The sequence below is a fragment of the Ammodytes marinus genome (genome assembly GCF_949987685.1).
Source record: "Ammodytes marinus genome assembly, chromosome: 4".
Taxonomy (NCBI): domain Eukaryota; kingdom Metazoa; phylum Chordata; class Actinopteri; order Uranoscopiformes; family Ammodytidae; genus Ammodytes; species Ammodytes marinus.
In genome coordinates this window covers 8,902,223-8,923,104 of record NC_137233.1, presented here as the reverse complement: position 1 = coordinate 8,923,104, position 20,882 = coordinate 8,902,223, and the positions used below count along the sequence as shown (strand labels likewise).

The 20,882-nt window shown below is 40.1% G+C and overlaps 1 protein-coding gene across 1 annotated transcript; it reads left to right on the top strand.

Annotated features, from left to right (window-relative positions):
- Positions 1–2,543: 2,543 nt before the first annotated feature.
- On the top strand, positions 2,544–20,171 carry LOC307249129 (suppressor of tumorigenicity 7 protein-like; the record flags this gene model as incomplete). Its single annotated transcript, XM_080025763.1, has 15 exons — positions 2,544–2,712; positions 3,203–3,285; positions 3,996–4,155; positions 4,241–4,295; positions 4,664–4,779; positions 5,110–5,188; positions 5,599–5,687; positions 6,083–6,183; positions 6,385–6,499; positions 6,641–6,713; positions 6,877–6,979; positions 15,123–15,273; positions 15,804–15,896; positions 16,024–16,163; positions 18,073–20,171. The coding sequence occupies 15 exons, from the start codon at positions 2,544–2,546 to the stop codon at positions 18,166–18,168; spliced, it is 1,623 nt and encodes a 540-aa protein (XP_079881889.1). The 3' UTR covers positions 18,169–20,171.
- Positions 20,172–20,882: the final 711 nt, after the last annotated feature.

Below are 20,882 nucleotides of genomic sequence, written 5' to 3'. Positions count from 1 at the left end.
CTCATTAAAATTGCATTGTATCTAACCCTCTGCTCTGATTTCACTAAAACGCTTCACTGTCATCAAGCATACATTTCTTTTCAACACAAATTTGTTCAACACATTTTTTTTAAATAATCTAATTTGCCTCAAATGCTCTAAATTATGAATACATGTTTTGTAAATATCTTTTTTACAAAATAATAATTTGTTGAAACAGCTGGCTTTGCAGACAATCTGATCAAGGGAACACCAAGTGTTTTCAAGCCTTAAAGAGCAGCCTCTTAAGTAATAATGAGGGTGAGGAATGCAGTGCATTTAAGTGAAAACCTCAGATTAATTATGTATGATTAGAGGACTCTTAAAAGCTTTGGGGAGAGAAAAGAAATAAACTACATAAACAGAACATGAAGTCCAGAATGGCTGGATGGATACTAGACCTGAAATTGTAAATGAACCTTAAGTATACAGGTGACTGCAGAATGAGGAGAGAATTTGCTTCTGCATGGCTGGATGCTGGCTGAACAATAATGTACAGGTCATTTCCCACATTGTACCAACGTATTGTCCATTGTATGTCATTTATATATAAATATACACACACATGTTGTGATTTATATTTCAAATGGACACGTAATGGAAAAGTCTACATGTGTCCCTCGAGCTGAATAAAATTGTTCTCAAAAGAAAATTGTATTAAGATGTTTGCTTACATTACAATGCATACATACTGTGAATGTCCACATTATTCTACATATATATGTTTTATATCTTACTTCTGTTGATGCGCAAGTAATAAAAGTGGTGCAGACAGTGTAAATAAAAGAGAAGATAACACTGTTTACCCACTATATTCTTGGGAGCTATACATGTATGTTTTATCAAAGAAAGAGTCCCTGAACGGAGGTCATTCGAAAAGATAATTCCCAGAACACATTCAGATATGCAGCTCATGCTACACTCCAGATAACTTTTACGGACCTGTCTTGTTCCCTGTTTTCCCCTCCTTTTATTCTTGCTTTCCTTCCCCCCCCCCCCCCCCCCCCCCACTCTTGCTCCCTGTCAGTGGCATCATGCATGTTTTCACCTCTAAAGTGATTGTACCTGATTTATATGACAGGCCGTTAACCCTGCGTGTGCTTGTCCATCAGCATCAGGCAGAAAAACACCCAAGGGCATGTGTGAGCAGGACCAAATCTGGCTCTCTGTCATTCAGTGGCTGTAACCTCCAAACTAGAATGCACTCCAACAAATCACATTTATTCCTTCACTGTTAGGATGTAAGTCAGTCACACAATGTGACATTATGTGCATTGTACGCACCCAAAAATGTACTCCTACATCATAGCAACAATCTTGAATTGTTTCTTTTTTAAGAACGATATCTTTGGGGATGTAAAGTACTGAGTGGTGAGTACTAATTAACGATTGGCGTAGTGTAGGCCTATGAAAGCATTTGAACCAAACTCTTCGCATTGTTAGGTAATTATTTTGAACTAAATAAGAGCTCAAAGTGAGATATAACACCAGAATGTTAGATATACAGTAGTTAGTTTCTAAATTATAGTCATGAATTCATACTTCAAAGAGGCAAACAAAACTGAACGTTGTCTCCACCTACTGTCAGTAGATCGCAACAGAAGTGAATGTATTAATGTTGTAATGGCCCCACCTACTGGTCATAAATAGTAATACAGGCTAAAGTGTGCAGAACAAATTATCTCGTGAAGGATCATACAGCTGACATTATGAATGTTGGCAAATATTCTCGCAAGTGCATGGCCCATAACTATCAAACTTGAGGTTTAATTGAGGGAAAATAATTACAGCAATAATAACAGTAATAGCCTACTCAGTTTGTAGGAGCCCTAACATTAAGCAGACCGGTGGAAAAGGTTGGACTCAGACCTCTCAATTAAGTAATGCAATAACACCATATTTAATTAAGTTCCTTGTACCAACATTGTGCGCAAGTAAAAGTACAGCAACACATAGGCCCATTTAAAATAAAAAGTAAACGTTCTCATTATACAAAATGGCACATTTTCAGAACAAAAGAAGCATTTCTATAGCTGTATAAATAACATTTTATATATAATATATTATTTATATAGGATATATATTCAAAATATAGCCTACATATTGACAGTAACTTATGTTACAGTAGGCTATTAGAAATGGAAGTGTAAATTAGCATAAAATGGATATAATCACGGTCAAATTTTAGGCTATATAATATCGTAATGTAAATTCTCCCTATGCAACTAATGTTAATTAGTATTTTTTGTCATATTTTGTAATTGTGTCAGTTGAGTCCCAGCCACACTCAACTGCAAGACGTTTAAATGAAACCGAGTATTTTTGTAATATTACTTTCGTTAAGATTGTGTGTAAACAACAGTATTCGTGAACCAAAAATATGATTCTTTTTTTTATCAGTAGCCTCCATAGAAAGAAAAAAGGTAGCCTCCGGAAATGGATAGATTTTGTGCGGAGATTTCAAAATAGAAGTCGTTTTACTGGGCGGTCACGTGACTCCTCTGTTTACAGGCATCCGGAGAAACATGGAGGACACCGCTGGCAGTAATCCCCAATCTCTCGGATTTACAGAGAAATTAAAGTCTTGGCTCTCCTGGTCATGGACCTACGTATGCTTCATTTGGTTCGGCATGGTGCTCATCATGATATACGTGCTGTGGAGCCCGCTGAAACTGCAGGAAACTGTCACCTCAGGTGGATTTTATTGCAACTGCTAGCTAGCTATTGTTAGCCTGTGGGTTTAGCTGGCAGCAGCAAGCGGGAGCTGCTCGGTTTGACAGTTCATTGTCTGAATGGTTCGAGAACCCATAGAGCTGACTTTCTGGTTAGACACAAGTCGAGTTCTTAAATATCCATTGCCAGCTGCAATTTTCTAGTGTTTTCTTACAGCAGCGTGTAGGCTATCGCATGTGGTCACAAATCAGTAGTTTATTGCTCTGTTACCGTTACCAAGTCTGCTGCTGCGGTTATCGTACAATCGAAATACTGTGTGTGGCTACATGTCCCCTTCTGTACTGAACCCACTGTCTTTCAACGTTCTTTCTGTTGGCATCTCAGCCATTGTTTATTATTGCATGCTTTTTTTCTATAATTGTTATTATTGCATGGTCACAACAGTAATTGTTCACTGCTCTTGTTTGCAGCATGGCACCACACTGACTGTCTACTGGTTTTCTTCTTTCAGCCTCAGTGTTTTTGAACACACTGACCCCCAAATTTTACGTGGCTCTCACTGGAACCTCCTCTCTCATCTCTGGACTCATCCTTGTGAGTGATCACTTGAGTTGTTTTTCTCACAGTAGCATTTTTTGCTGAGTGTTCACCCTTTGCAAAATTAGATTTGCTGTTAGGCAGCTTTGCAATAACCTCGTCCAAAATCTTACGCAGGAACCCAAGATTAGAAACTTGGGTGAAAGCCTAGTTTTTAGAGGAGTGTCATTGTCAAGTACAAGGTTGCAAAGAAAAATAATTGTAGTACACCAAGGTGTATCAATACCAGCCTTTTGTATAGTGTGTTTGTTCCTAAACTGGGGGGCATAAAGCTGTTGCAAGGGACAGATCAAATATGGAGCAGAAAATAATCTTAATAATTAATCTGAAAAATTGAAAGCAATAAACAAACAAAAGTGCTCTCATCCTGGCAATTTTATCTTGATTAAGGTTAGCAAGATTCATGCAGATGGAAAAAATAAATACATTTTTTGATGGGAATGAAAAGCCAAAATGTGGCACTAAAATGTGAACATATCCTTATCTTGATTGTCAACATGTCAATAAAGCGTTAGTTTTTTTATTTTTATGACAATTTGGGCAGAATTTAAGTTGCACAAGTTACGTTCATTGTTCATTTGCACTTTCCAAACGGGAGCATAACGGATAAAGCTTAGGAAAAAAAACTGTTATGGTGATGTGATTACAATAACTAAGGGATTACTAAGTAACCCCCTGTCTAATCATATACCGTTGTGTCACTACAGATATTTGAGTGGTGGTATTTTCGTAAATATGGGACCTCGTTCATTGAACAAGTGTCGGTGAGCCACCTGCGTCCTCTTCTGGGTGGAGTGGAGAGCAGCTCCAGTACCGGTCTGTTTGCATCGGTGAATGGAGAGGCCGAGCCGAGGCCCAGTGTTTCAGGTAATATATGTACATACATCAAATTAAAACAGCAATACTCATCATCCTACTGCTAGCACTAATAACAATATTTTCCTTTTGGTAGAATGTAAGGTCTGGAGGAACCCTTTGAATCTGTTCAGAGGAGCAGAATACAACAGGTATGTGTCCAATGGTACTTGAGATGCATCATTATTTCTAAAGCTTACTTGGTGCAAGAAAGTTAAAGGTGGAGTCAGTGATTCTCGAGAAAGCTTGTTGTTGTCAAAATAAATTTTTTGTCAAAGTCAGTGAATATCTCTTCACGATACTCTACCTGTCTGTACTGTTTTTGCATTGAAAAAAAAATCTAGTGTTGATACACAGCCTAGGCTCTGTAAACTGGTATGTCAATAATGGGTTTGGGTATGTTAATAAAGGGGATCGAACCGACCCACCGTAGCTAGTAACATGCCCGATTGCCCGTTGACTCCACCTGTAACAGAATTTCATGTGATTCTTTGTTTGCATTTCACTCTGATCACTACAGGTACACCTGGGTAACAGGGAAGGAACCCTTAACATACTATGATATGAACCTGTCTGCTCAAGACCATCAGACCTTCTTCACAGGAGACACTCCGCAGTTAAAGCCAGAAGATGCAGGTGAGTAATCCACAGTTTAGTCAAAAAGAGCAGGAAAACTTGTCATTTCGACTGTTAGAGAGTTGTCCTTCTTTGGATTACCTAATTTTAATCTTAATAATTCAATTATGGCAGCTTTCCTGTTCTATGTTTCTGTCTATTTCACAGGCAATGCTGAACTATTTTTCTGTGAAATAGACTGACACGTACAATATATTTTCCCATTTATTTTTTTTGTAAATGATCTGAAGGAAGTTATTTTTGCTTTTGGTCGTGGAGCTTTTGACTTACAATTAAAAATGACAGGACGGTACAGTCTATAATAAGCTGCAATTGTTCATCTCATTACAGTGATGCAGAAAGCCTGGAGAGAAAGAAATCCTCAAGCCAGGATCAGAGCAGCTTATCAGGCCATAGAAATGAACCAAGAGTGAGTCCTACTCTTACACACATACATACTGTCTCTTTAAATACTGTAATTGTGCTTGCTTCAGTGAATAGTATAAATACATAATGACTTTAATTTGATAAATTCTGAACCATTTATGGGTACTTTCATAGTCAAATTATTACCTTGATTTTGTTAAGGTTTTATATGAATGCACACATTACTAAGGTCGTCTCGCATGCAACAAAAGAAAACGGAAAGCGAAAGGGGCACTTGCAAATTGGTGTCTTTTTGACTCACATTTGTGTGTGTGTGTGTGTGTGTGTGTGTGTGTGTGTGTATGTATGTGTGTGTGTGTGTGTGTGTGTGTGTGTGTGTGTGTGTGTGTGTGTGTGTGTGTGTGTGTGTGTGTGTGTGTGTGTGTGTGTGTGTGTGTGTGTGTGTGTGTGCAGATGTGCGGCAGCCTATGTGCTCCTGGCAGAGGAAGAAGCCACAACTATCACAGAAGCTGAACGCCTCTTCAGAAAAGCACTCACAATCGGTATGAACAGATTTAATTTAAATATAAATTGAATACCTATCCATCGTAAACCTTGAGGCACAGTAGCAGGTAGATAGCTAACTAGTTAATGCACCCACTTGTAATCCATCACTTCAGAGCGCACTCTTGCGCAACTCCACATCACAATTCAGGTGTGTTTTATAGGTAGATCAGACCAAATCTGTCCACACCCACCTGTGCCGATGGATGTTATAACAAGTGCAATATTCCATCAGTGCTTTTCCTCCACACAGGACAACAAGATAAATTGTGAAGTTGTATTAGACAGAAATATAATTCCAATTCATGTTTTACATTTTTGTTGACTGAGTGTTTTGTTTATTAAAAATCTGACGTCTCCTTACTAAAAGTCTGTTTCTGTTTTCTACCTACAGCTGGAAAAGATATCAACTTACTGGTGTACATTAAACGAAGGCTGGCGATGTGTGCGCGAAAGCTGGGGCGGATAAAAGAAGCAGTAAAAATGATGAGAGATGTAAGTTTCTCCTAAAAAAAAAACTAAAAGAACTTCACTTTCTCAGAGTAGCAACTCATAGTGCTTACTGCTCTAGTGTGCCATTTGTTGAATTATTTATGCACAGCTGAGAAGGCAACATGTTTACTGTATATTAAGCAATGCAAAAACAGTGGCATAAACACATTCTATGTGAATATGTGATATTGTATCTCTTTACAGTTAATGAAGGAATTCCCACTGTTGGGAATGTTAAATATACACGAAAACCTCCTGGAGTCACTTCTAGAGCTTCAGGCATATGCGGATGTCCAAGCAGTTCTTGCCAAATACGATGGTAAGACTGAACCCCTACACATAGTCATTAGTCTGAATTCATCACCCTATGTTTGGAAATAAATGAGTTTATTATTAAAATAATAAAAATGTTTGACTTAAGTCACATGTTGACCCCAATTTCGTGCAATGCCTTTTGCAGACATCAGCTTGCCTAAATCAGCCACTATATGCTACACATCTGCGCTGTTGAAAGCACGGGCTGTATCAGATAAGTATGTTTCTTTTTTGTTTTGTTTTGGAATGTCAATTGAACCTCATATACTATTCAACACTGGTATCTGTTCAAACGCAACCTGTTTTATATGCTTGCGCAGCGCTAACACTAGCATGTAATAACTTTATGAGCAGCGTGTCATATGAGGTGTTTTGTCATAGGTTCTCTCCAGAGGCTGCGTCACGGCGAGGGCTAAGCACAGCAGAAATGAATGCTGTGGAGGCCATACACAGAGCCGTGGAGTTCAATCCACACGTGCCAAAGGTCAGTCATGAGGACAATGAGTGTCACATAGACTCTGTTGGCCAAAATAAGCCATTAATCACTTCATGAGATAGTGTGCTATAACATTGAGGAATGTTCTATTTGACTTGAGGATGTGTCATCCTGAAAAACCTCTCTTACATGAATGAGGCATTAAATATTTATCCATATTAAATATCTTCATATCAATTTTAACTGAATAATCTCCATTAGACTTAAAAAATTACACTTCTAAATTCATCTTCACACAGCACTCCTTCGGATGATGATTATAGGTATTTTATAAAACTGACAATTACAAATATATGACTGTTCCTGTTCAACAATTGTGCAGATGTTGTTACTGTCTGAGCTGACTGTTTGATTTACACACTCTAATCAGGGTTCATGCCTTAAAGGTGAAGTAAGCTGTTTATTTATGTTAATATAAGTGTTAAATTGCTCTTTATTCATACAGTGATCAATGTGCGCGTTTCATAACGCCGATCTCTCAGTCAGCTGCTCTGCATGTAATCGGCAAATAAACTTATTGGAGGATCCCCAAAATTTTTATCCAATCACAAGAGAGAACGCTACAAACCGACACCCGTCTCAATCATGGTCTCACTGCCGGTGCACGCCAGAGCAACAGATTGGTGAATGTTTATGCACCTACAATGGCGGAGCAGGTAAAAATCCTTCCCAATGTCTGTTTTGATGGTTTTTATCATGTTTTATCACACTTATGGATCTGGGATGATGCTAGATAACTCGCTGCTTGAAGACCGCATTGCATTAATGTGGTGACGTAGGGACGAGCAAGGGGACTGCTAACTGCTGTTACTGACAGGAAGTTAGCTAAAAGAACCATTCCTCTTACAGCACCTTTTAAAGTATATAGTATTTACATAAATAAATAAAAATGTAACCCCATTGTTTCTATATTCAGTCTAATCACGCAGGCCTCACATAGCTGGCATGTGTAAAGGTCACACGCACGACAAACAGGCAAATAATGCAGACACATAAACAATCAGTCGGACTATAAAGATGATTTATGTCAGCAGGTGGTGCCGCTTACTATTAGAACAGTCTTCATTCCAAACATCCTTTATACTGGCTCACCAACAGGGGTCAGTATAGGTCTACATAACTTATTCATAATGTCAGTTTTAGACCCTAAACCTTGGTTTGTTTGTAGATGGTGTTATAATTTATTGCTTTTTTAATCATTTTGATACAGTTATTAAACCACTATTATATATTCGATGAATAAGATAATGCAGTATTTTTGGAAATATATATGCATTATGTGTTTTTTTACAATTAGTTTAGCTTGAACTTCAAATTTCAGCCCCCCAAAAAAGTGTTAGCCTGTAAGAAATTGGTCCCCATTGTACTTGATAGAGAGCAGTACTATACACAGGTGAGCCAGGGACAGGGACTACAACTGGATATCTCTTTGGCATTTTACATCAGTTCCCACAGGAGTACATGTCACACACACACACACACGCATTCATACAAAACTAGTTGCAGCAGAGTTTTTTCTCAGCTGAGCCTTTGTAGTGTGTGGTGTTGTTTCATCTACCTTCTCTGAGAGAGAAAGAAGTGTGTTTGTGTGTGTATATGTGTGCATGTGTGCGTGCACATGCGTGTGCGTAAGGAGTACGTGTCAGCCAGCACTTTGATCCAGGCTTTGATTTTAAAGTGAGAGCCCTCATCTTCAATGTCTTTCCAGCAGCTCCCTCCCCACACCGTGCCCCGAGGCGGCCATCGTCTCTCCTCTCATCACCTACCCTCATCCTCTTTCTTATCCTCTCATGTTCCCTCATCTCCACTCATCCGCTGTTTCAGCCAAACACACAGTCTAATGTTGGCCACCGCTGTCAACTTTATCAAAATGACTTCTGGGAGTTTCGCTGAATAGATAAATGACATTTTGAAATTTGTAACACGATTTCACTGAAGATTATTATGGTCGGCTCATCTTTCAGCATTTGACTGGTATCTTTGGAGAAGGGGGGGTGGGGGGAGGGAGGGAGGGTGCTTTGTGTTGTCTGGCAGGTCTGAATGATGAGTGCACCTGTGGCTGTAGCCCTTTTAGACACGGGCTGGCCTGTCGCCCTCGAAAGTAGGATCCGCAAACGGCCTTCGCCCTAAAATATATAAACAATGGATGACACAATCAGTTATAGGAATGTTTTGACTTTTTTTTAGGAAATACACTTATTCACTTTTGCTTGACAGTTACATGGGAAGATTGATTCCGCTCACATGTTTATTTGCTAAATATGAAACCACCATCAGCAGCTAGTTAATTTATAGCTTAGTGTAAAGACTGGAACAAACACTGTAGTGTATACGGTTGGTAGGGTTTAATCCCCTGCTTCCAGGTGTTATGCATTTGTGCTTCCTAAGCTAGCCGACTGCTGTCTGTAGCTTCATATTTACTGTACAGATGTGAGATTGGTATCTGTCTTCTCACAAAAGTCTTGGCGAGAAAGCAACTCCACATATTTCCAAAGATCTAGAGCTTTTTTCTTGAACATTAGTTTTACCATTGCAAGCCGGCAGTTTCCAGACAAAGCAAATCACTTTTACCTGAGCAAACATCTGCTTGACAATTTTGGCTGCATTTTACTTTGTAGATGAGAAATAATAATTAAGCCATGTATTAATAAATAAACTATATCTGGGAGAGGCAGCAGGAGAAATGCATCAAAGGTGACTCACTCCCTAACAAAGCTTTTGTTTACATGTGTTGCTATAGAGAAACTGCACCAGAAGTGTTGCCCTGAACTGAAATCAAGCTTCTGCAAAACAGATTCTTAATGGATTTTTCTTAATTTTTCAACCAATCATTCTTTACGTACCAGTTCATCGTTGGGCCATAAGTTTAGAGAAATGGGTCTGTGACAGGCTGGTACCCAGTTTGGTCCCTGGAGCAGCAGGTTAAATCTGGGTATGGAAATATATAAAAACTGAAAAAAGAAAAATCACATAATTGATTGCCAGCACCATGGTGTCTTAACAGCCCATTTGTCCAGTGGAACTGCTGGACAGATCAGACAGTGGTTGGTGTCAGTTTCATCAACTCTCCATCTTGCCCCCTGTTTACCTCCTTTGTTCTCTTCTGTTTTCCTCTCTTCCTCCTCCCCCTCGTCGTCCTCCTCCATTCTTTTCTCCATCTGTCTGTCCGTTCCAATCAGCCTCTCCTGCAGCCGGTTGTTAAGAAACTGTCAGTTTTCCGGAGACTTGGATAGCCGATCAAGTGTTCCTGCCATGTGAATCTGTTGTGCGTTCACATTTACTACCGCTTTGGTCCAGTCTGGGCGACCTGATCCCATCTAGCTCGCTAGTTTACTCCACTTTGGAAGGCAGTTTCTCATCCCACCCCATTGTAGTCGACATGTTCTCATCTAGAACGCCTGTCAAGGCACGGGATTGCAGACCTTTGCAATCGGTTACCTCTGAAATTGGCTGTTTTGGTTTGTAAATTGAGACAGAGCAGCAGTCCTGTGGTTTGTTCTGAATTAAGATGAATGAGGTGTTTTTTCAGACAGGAAAAAGTGGGTAGTAAGGATCTGCTTCTTCCCAGCTCTTAGTCTTCTGGCATTGTAGTGTACTAAGTATGGTTTGGAGTAGGTAGTAGTGGCATTTACTGTCTGTATGATATTGGTAATCTTTCTTTGTGTGTCCAACCCCAAACACCTGTTTGTCTTTGTGTTATTCCACTGTACGCATGTGTGTTTGTTCAACCCCTATGGAGCGGCTACAAGGCTGATGTCATTGTTGCCTGTGTGTCCGCATTGTGAGAGGCAAAGGGCTGCAGATTAGAATCAGAAGGCAGCTTATGAGTTATGCTCTGGGCTTATGACTGCCCAGGGATAAAAGGAGAACACATGAAACTCAATCCCTTCATCAAAGAGGCGACAGGGAGTGGAGAAGCAGAACGAAAAATGGGGGGGGGGGGGCGCGTTGGCCAGCACAGAGGACTGAGGTGTCACCAGGTCTAATACAGTGGCATGCGAGGAAGGACAGCTGAGTAGTCAGCCTGTGTAAATGGTTAATCTTAAAACACAGAGGACTCAGACCTACATGGGTGCCACACACTGGTCATTCATTGTCAGCAACTGACCAAATATGGAGGTAGAATTATGTATGAAACTGTAAAATATACAGGTTTCACCAGCTGGCTTTTGTACAGATCAGGAAAATGGATAAAAACTGAAGATTAAGATTGGTCCCCAAATGAGGCTCATTTTCACACTTGCCCTTTAGGCAAGTCCTCAAGTGTGGAATCTTTTTCTTTATATCAATGACATTTTAATCGGGCTCTATAACAGAGAAGTGGTATGTTTTCCCTTGAGCTAGCTGGCTGCCTCAACACTGGTGTCGGGGGAGTAGAGGATGGTGAACGGTGAACAAATTGGTGAGGAGGATGAAAGCGGACAGTCAGATGTCTTGGCTCGAGCCCACAGAGCTGATTTAAGTGAGTCAGACAGGATAAGTGAGAAGGGCAAACAAGCAGCTTCTGGGTGTCTCCAGCTGCCGATCTTTGTAATGACTATAGAGGACGTTAAGATGGAAAGGGAAGGGGCTAGAGTGAGGTGGAGTGGTGAGTGGGTGTGTGCCTGATTGAGACCTTACCTATGAGGTGTTTAGAAGGTGGCAAGGGAGAACAAAGGGGTCAGGTGGGCCTGGCAAACGGTATACCCAGAGCATAATTTATGGAAGTATTTCACTGTTACCAAAGTTGTGGACAGACAAAATGGATGAATGACAAACGGACATTGCCAAATAAGTGAGGCAGATAACCAGTCTAAGTCCTGGGACTTGGCATCCAGCCTCATATATTGAAAGCTAAAGGACCATGAAGGAGGGTTGGAGAAAGACGGACTGGAATGAGCCAGGACCAAGAGCCTGGGCAGGTTGTGATCCTAAAGGGTTGAGAGTGGAGACAGAGGGTTAGGCAGGGGGAGATGGGTGAAGCAGCAGCATGGTCTGGCTGGTTGGACAGTGGGATGGCTGGCTGGCTGAGCCTGTGACCATGGAGGGGATTAGACAGGATTAGCTGTGGGGTAACCTTCCCAAAGTGTCAGTCTGAGATCCTGAGCGCTGTGAAGCTGGCCGCCTGGGAATCCAGCCCAGGGGGCCCCAGACCCGCACATGGGTTTTGTTTAACACAGTCCCCCCGCCACACTGGGCACCACAGACCTACAGTACATAGAGTGGGAGGATCTCAAAGTCAATACAAACCCTATCACTGACTTATCTATTGACAGGGCTAGGCCTTAATAATAAATGTGTACTGAAGAAAAGCAGTACACAATATACTCATGCTGTTATTTCCAAATTATTTTAATTTCTTAACACTTGTTTCAGAATGCATACCTGTTCTATAGGTTGTATCTCTGTGATGTGGGCCTTAGTTTGCCAGCATAGTGAACCGACCAACTTACACAGTAGGGAAGGAGAGGAGGGGTAATCGGTGAGATGTTACACATTCATGGAATGAATGTTCTGTACTGTTACAATAACACACAGTCGGGGGGCTTTTGAAAGCTTTTCCCTCCCACCTTGAATAATTGCAAAATAAGGCTGTCAACAAATACCTCGCATGAAGAAAATATGTTTTCAGTCCGCAGGGAGTTGGCCCGAGGGAATTGCCCAATAAAAACAGACTAAGTGAAGTGATGACTGAAAAACAAATCTGAAAGAAACCATTTAAGCTGCATGAATTGATTTTTGACCACTGGTGGGCAGACTATCTTTAAAACCACAAACATCAGCAGAATTAAGGCCTACAGTTTCCTACTTTGAATCTTGGGCTGTGTTCGGAAAGCCATACTAATGTCCTACATCCTACATACTCAACATCTATATACTACATACTGTCTACTCAAAGATCGATTGTGTATGCGAGGTGCGTCGAAACATTGGCTGTGTTCGGAACGCCATACTAATGTCCTACTCATACTAATTTTGACTTCAATTTGAGTATGTGACGGTTGGGTATGCGAGTTTGGGTATGCGAGAAATTCCCGGATGAGTACTAACTTCCGGGAAGATTTTGGGTATGAATCGATTGTATACTTTTCCTACTCAACCGCCCCACAATGCACTGGGTCAATTCTACCCGCCCAAGAAAATGAAATATTTTCGAGCAAGTTGCTAGGCAACGACATTGTTTGGGGTCCGCGATCTGACAACTGTACGTGCAGTCATTCATAAAACTCTTACAATAGATAAGAGATGAAGATAAATACCTAACATTAGAGTTACTAAGTGAAATGAGTGATGTGAGTCTGATAGTGGAGAGAGATCAGAACAGATCGCTGTTCCACACACCGCAGCTCGTCCAGCTGACAGACAGCTGAGTGCTGTCTGATGAGCCGGACAGAGAGCGTCGGAGGGATCCTCCGCCTCAAAACATAATTATAAAACATGAGTTCTAAAACACAGATGATGAACACAGGACTGTAAAAATCTAGTTCAATATCTAACCTGTTAAGCGGTTATACGCTAAACAGCGTCTAAACTGCCTGAATCTTATAAGAAGAAGAAGAAATTCTTCATTGCTTGAGTATACTTCAACTGAAAACGTTTCGACGCACCTCGCGTACACAATCGATCTTTGAGTAGAGAGTATGCAGTATATAGATGGTGAGTATGTAGGATGTAGGACGCTAGTATGGCGTTCCGAACACAGCCATTCACACTGAAGCATACTCAAGCTATAAAGAATGTATTCTTCTTCTTATAAGATTCCGGCCGTTTAGACGATGTTAAGCATATTGCCGCCCTCCACAGGTTAGATATAGAACTAGATTTTACATACAGTCCTGTCTGTGGTGTGCAGGAAATGCAGAATTGTAAATAAAGAATTAAAAAAAAAACTTCCTTGTTGTTTGAAAAGACGCGATGCATTGTGGGACGGTTGAGTAGGAAAAGTATCCAATCGATCCATACCCAAAATCTTCCCGGAAGTTAGTACTCATCCGGGAATTTCTTGCATACCCAAACTCGCATACCCAACCGTCACATACTCAAATTGAAGTCAAAATGAGTATGAGTAGGACTAGGACGTTAGTATGGCTTTCCGAACACAGCCTAGCACCAACAAAGCAACATCCCATTAGAGTTTCCTCTTTCTCACCACCTGTTGAACATAATAAGAATGTAAATATGCTCTGGTTATTTAGTTTATCTTTGGTTTTGCTTGCCAACCATTTTATTTTTCTGCAAGCATTATCCATGTATCGTATTAATCGCTGCAGGTAGAGAGAGTATGATGAAATACAACAACTTGCCAATTCTGAATTCTGAATTGCTTTCTATGGACGTTACAATTATAGTGTTTTTATTTAGCCCACCAGTGTCTGGGCCTAGCATGGTTCTACCAGACCATCGTACTCCATTTCATTTGTACAGAAGATCTGGAATCACTCAATTGACAAACGTTAACTCACTTGAAGGCAGTGTCTGTTGAAGTTTGAAACTATTGGATCTGCCCAGTGCCACTCTGGATCTGCCAAGCAATCGCATCACGTTTGGTTGTGACGTATCTCATGCGCCGGCTTCTGAGCTACTTCCTCTGTTCGCTGATTGGACCGCCAAAAGTCAGGCCGGAGAAAACCAAAGAATACGGACTGACTACTGAAGGGAAATGAAAATTGAGCGGAAGTAGGTAGGCGGGCGGTGCCATGCTAGTCTGGGCCCGCCAAGGTGTACAGATTGTTTTCACCAACAATTCTGCAACAGAACACTGACAATTTGCTGAAAAGTACACAGGTATTATATTGATTTACAACTGGCTTGTGTAAGAGACTAAGATTCAGAGCATGGTTACAGTATGAGGAGGGATTTACGAGAGCCACTGGGACTCACTCAACCATGAACTTAACCAAATCAGCTGACTGCTGATTTTATAAGCAGTGAATGCAGAGTTATAACAGACAGACAAGCACTCAAAAAACTACCAAAATGGAGAGCAGGCAGATTTTGCACAAAAACAGACTTTGGTACACTCCTCTTCCTCCTCTTCTTATAGGTGAATCACTGCACATCTTCATCAGTTTTTTAGCAGCAGTGTAAATGGCATCCAGGTACTATAGTGTATACTTACCTTTATTGTATTTCTTCCTCTTTCTGTCCATAGTACTTATTGGAGATGAAGAGCCTGATCCTGCCTCCAGAGCACATCTTGAAGAGGGGTGACAGTGAGGCAGTGGCATATGCTTTCTTCCACCTGCAGCATTGGAAGAGGGCAGAGGGAGCCTTAAACCTTCTACACTGCACCTGGGAAGGCAGTATGTACCACTATTACTAATTCTGTTGTAGGCTACTGTAAATGATTTGTCATCATTCCAGATTTTTCTGTTAGAAGGTAACACACCTTAGCATATCAATGTTCACAAGTGGGGATTAAACATTAATTTAATAGAGCTGGGCCATCACAAACCCAAACATTTTCTTCCTCTTGTGCTGCTCTTCATTTCTAAATTGTGCTGTCATAGGTCTTGTATGCACAGCAGCACACCCACAAATACTCTTCTTGTGATGGTACAGGGATGAGGTCATTGCTCACACGAAGCATGGAAGAATGTTAGTGTAATAATTTATTAAGATGTTAGGATCTTGTACATTTTTGTAATATTTTTTGCTACTTGCTAGATTTTTGTGTCAGCCGTTTTAAACAACCTCCTCAAGGCCATAGTTTAAAATACCAGTGATTTTGTTTAGAATCATTTCTCATATGGTACTGCTGTAGTCACAGTTTGTGTGTGCTTTTCATCTCAATTCAACTTGTTTTTTTTTGCACCTGTGTCTGTCTTCACAGCCTTCCGAATAATTCCCTACCCACTGGAGAAGGGTCACCTGTTTTACCCCTACCCAGGATGCACAGAAACAGCAGATAGAGAACTACTGCCTTGTAAGTAACAGCAGCCAGAGCCTATGTGTAAAGTCCAAGAATCTACATTCTTTCTTGTTTATCTGCACTGATTATGACTTTGTCCAGCTCTATTTTTTCTGACCGTTTTTTAAATGTTTTGCTCCAGCATTTCACGAGGTGTCTGTGTACCCAAAGAAAGAGCTCCCCTTCTTCATCCTCTTCACAGCAGGCCTTTGCTCTTTTACTGCCATGCTGGCCATGCTCACACATCAGTTCCCTGAGCTCATGGGTGTCTTTGCCAAAGCAGTAAGTTCTCTAACGACACATTTTAAATATCATCTCAAAAGTTTTGCCATGTTAAAATGAATAGATGTTTTTCTTTTGTTATTTCACAAGTTTAGCTCAGACTCATGTGTGAGTTGGCTGACCGCTTACATCTTCGGTTAATCTTTTCTTGGGTCTTTTTCTATCCGTGTTTGAAACGCATGCTGTTTGAAAACCTGAACCTGTTAACCCCTGTGGTAATTGCTGCCTTCCATCACTGTCAGTAACACTGGAGGCTCATGGGAGTCGTAGGCCCGTAAAGTCTTGTGTTTTACGCCAAAACAAGCCCTAGTTCGACTAAAGCCATCAGTGACCACAGCTAAATAATGCAAGCTTATCACAATAGCAAACATAACATTGTGGCTTACAGACTTTTTTGTTTTGTTTTACTCGAAATGCATGACTTCCTCTTACTGTTTATTTATTATAGAAGTGTTGTGTTATCTGCTTTTAGCCAGTCTGGCAAACTCTATGCTTAGGCTAATCCTTTGTTTACGCTCAAACCCCGTTTATTAGGGCCTGCCTTTACATAGACTCGTAGACATGTAGCAAAAACAAGGCCACCGAGAACATGTAGTGCTCTTCCTTTTTGTTATGGGAAAGATTGAGTGCAGATAGGATTTTTACAGCAGACCCGGTCAGCCTGGTTTTTGTAATGTTCAGATGGAGTCAAAACCATTTGAGGGAGGAACACAGAGGTCCTCACTGCCTTCTGAGGAAAAACAGATTTCTCTCAATCTGCTGCGTTTGAACAGAAGATTCAAGCATTGCGAGCCAGTGGTGATGGTGGCAGCCTGCCCTTTCCTTTTAATTTATGGACTCCAGACATGTATAGAAGCATATTAGTTAAAAAATGTTTCATATATTACATGGGATTAGAGGAGTACTTGATTGTTGCACTTGTCTGGCCAGGCTGATGTGTCCACTTATGAGACTATTAAAGTGTCAAGTGTATCAAGCACACCTCAAGTAGATTCAGAGCGAAACCATATCCTGATATTTAAGAGGACGTTTCACTGTTACAAGCTTAGTTAAATCACTAACATGTGTATGTTTAAATGCTCTGTTGTACAGATGCATAATATACAGTATGTCCTAGATCTTAATCTTAGATGTAAGCAGCCCTGCAGCACGTAATCATGAAAACAAGTGGTTAAGTTGAGTTCCAGGTTTCTTTGTTGGAGGTTTATTTGTCAGTTTTGTTAGAGGCCAGCATTGAAAAAGGTATGCTCTCTCATAACTGACAGCAGAAATGACAGAGTGTCAAGATATGCTGCTCAAATACATATAGATGGAACACGTAGATTTTACTACAAAGTCTACAGCGTACTTTCTTTTAGAGCTCAAGATTATGGATGCCACAGCAATGAGTTATACTATTTTTTTGATTATACATATTCAGGTGAAATTATGTGTTTTTATAATGGTCAGAAATATATAAATTCAGGATTATCCAACTAGGTTCTTTGCTCTTGCTAGAAAGAGAAACTGAAAGAATACATGTGATGGATTTGATGTATAAAAGTGTGTTGACATGTTAATCACAGATACTATAAAGTTTATCCTCAAATGGGATAAGTGTATTAAACTGTCAGCAATGTTTCTACAAACAAAATGTTAAAAAATGCTAATAGTCAGGTTAATGGTGCTTTGGCTGTCCCTTCTGTGGCCTTTGGGACAGTTTCTCGATAACATGTATAAATATGTTGAGCAATGCACCAACCTGCAGATGCATACTGCAAATTGTGCTTTGCGTCCTGTCACCTGGAAAAAAAGGAAAACAATTGCTGGGATGTTTGTAGTGTTTTGCTGAAAGATTATCCAACAATGAGTGTTAAGAGATTTTACATACATTCCACTGAAGGCTCGTTTGGCTTTTTCTCCCTTACAGTTCTTCAGCACACTCTTTGCGCCCCTGGGTTTCTTCGCAGACAAGATGGAAAGCTTCATGCCGTCCAGTTTTTGGCACCAGCTGACTCGAATTTGACCCCATCTCAAACACACACACACACACACACACACACATGCACACATCATACACATACACACCAATAACACTCCAAACACTCTGAAAAAAAGTGTTTGCTCTCCTGTCTTCAGCATTACTGTCCACTTGCTGCATTGTTATTGATTATGTTGGCTGAGGTTGTATCAACACAGTGATACCACTCTTAAGATTCTCTCTCCCACACTGTTCCAGAGTTTTTTCCAAGAACACATTTAGTAAAAAAAAAAAAAAACGTTTGCAAAGATGGCACAGGATCTTCTTAGTTTTTCATTATGTTTTTGTAGCAATTTGTCAGGAGGAGCACTTCTGTTAAATCACAATAGTAAATTAAATCAGGAAAAAGAAAATGCATGTTTTCAATGCTCCTGTAACTGCTGTAGTCAGAAAGTGTGTTTTAACCATATGGTTACTGACTACACTAAACAGAAACACACGTACTTGGCAGACTATCTCTTATAGAATATGTCACCGTTATGATCCTATTCATATCTTTCCCTGGTCAATTATTTATGTTTGTCAAAAAAAGATCCCATTGGCGTATTTGGGATGAGAACCTACGCGTGCTATATCAACCCTCAGTGCCCCGCAGACATTCAGTGGGACAGATTTAAAAGTCTATAATACCTCCTAAAAACAGAGCTGTGATTTACAGCCTCCAAGTGCCTGCAGTGTATACAACTCCTCTGCAGTTCAACAGTTGTTACCATGGCATGACACCTCGGCACTATATCACTGGGGCAACCACCCGCCCCCGCAACATCAAAATGTAAATGGGTTCGTCACTGGTCACAGTCAGGTCTCTCATTGCAAAAGTAATTTCTACTGATTGCACCACAGAATGTTATAAGTCAGTTAGTCAACTTCTCTTGTAGCCAAACGAAACACATTGCAATTTCCATACCAACTGGCACAGGCAATGTAACTATCTGTAATGCACAGGGTTACAGCAGTTTGTCTGTGATGTGCGCCATTAACCATGACAAGCATTTGGAGATACTGTAGGGGACTAATTGAACAGACATGTATGTACAAGGTAAAATATATTTTACTTTACAAAGCAAAAATTAGTTTACTTTGTGTCTGTTCATTTTTTGACAGAAATGGTACATTTGTTGATTTTATTGTAACATATTTGGTTTACTCATGTCAGTTTTAATGAAGTAAATGTGCTGAGATGTCAAATTGTAATCAAGCCTGCCAATGTAATGTCTATTCCTATTATCCATTCAAAATGGTGATTGGAGGAACATTTTAAAAAGAAAACATTAACAATGTAAAATATGTCACAACACTAGGTTGTGGATGATGATATTGTAATGCGACATCATCCCCACTGTTTATTACATTAACAGGTGTATCACATTTAGAACCACTTATGGTGGACAGTATGACTGTACTTTACGTCAGTTTAAGTTATGATAGACCTGATAGATATTACATTATATTGGAGGCAAGAACAATATGGAGTTAATTCCCCAGGATGTACCTGTTAATGATATTATACTGACCACTCTTCTCTCCACCTGTAATGGCAAATGTGATAACAAAGTGCCTTTTAGTACATGCCACTAGCTAAACACAAACATTTGGCTTTTACTGAAACCACAATATTGATGTCAGGTTAAGTGGCAATATTGACGGATTCAATTTGATGAAAAAATGTGTTCAGGATTTGCTATTTATAAAATATTGCTGACTGCCCAATAGGATTATAGTTGACAAGTTAAAAGGGAAAATGTACTGTAAAAAAAAAGCATTAAAGGGAAAGCTACAATATGGCACAAACAAGAGCGTTGTCAGAGTTTCAAACTTGGATGATGTTTTAAATAACCTTTATCTACTCCAAACTACAGCAAATCTGTTTCACATTTCACTCTGGCCTGTAACATTTGTCTGTTTAAATTTGTGACACTGGAAATGTCTTATTTTGTAGCGTACAGCCGAAATGTAACATGTACATGTGCTGAAGACGGGAGAATGTTTGAACGACTGTAATTACAATTTGATGAGTTTTTAAAAGGAAAACTCACAATAAATTGCTCTTTCATTGTGCAATTTCCTTATGTGACGCTTGTTTTTCTTCTTAAAAATGCTGCTGAGTATGGTTTCTAAGTTAATGTGTAGATACTGAATAAGAAACACACGACCAAGAAAAAAAAAAGGCTAAAAAGTATTTTTTTTGTCTGATCAAAAACTCCACGGCAATTTATGAAGGCATGGGTAGATATGTAATCTCCAAAGCAAACTATTTTGAACATAAAGTGGTAGAAGAAAGCCAAGAAAGCCCTCATGGTAATATTTGTGATTGCACCACTCCACCACCATCAGCAGATGCTTATATGTGGCATGTTCCCAGTGAACTACTGGTGCCATAATCATACTCTATACACTCACGCTCAAGTGGCGAACATCAGTAATGAAAATCCCTGTGGAGGACTGTTGACGGGTGCTCAAGTGTTTGCTCTCAGTACCAGAGTGCGGTTCCGTGCTGCATGTTCAAACATGAATTGCTCATTGACCTACGTGGTTGAGTGCATCAAAGTCATGGTAACTGCAAAATCGGAAGAATACAGTAGGCCTAGAGTATATACTGTAGGAGTTTATTTTTAACTCATGCCCCTTGTTATAAGATAAGAGACGTTATAGTCTACTTTTTTCAAACATTCAGCCATTAGGGTTAATTAAAATAAATA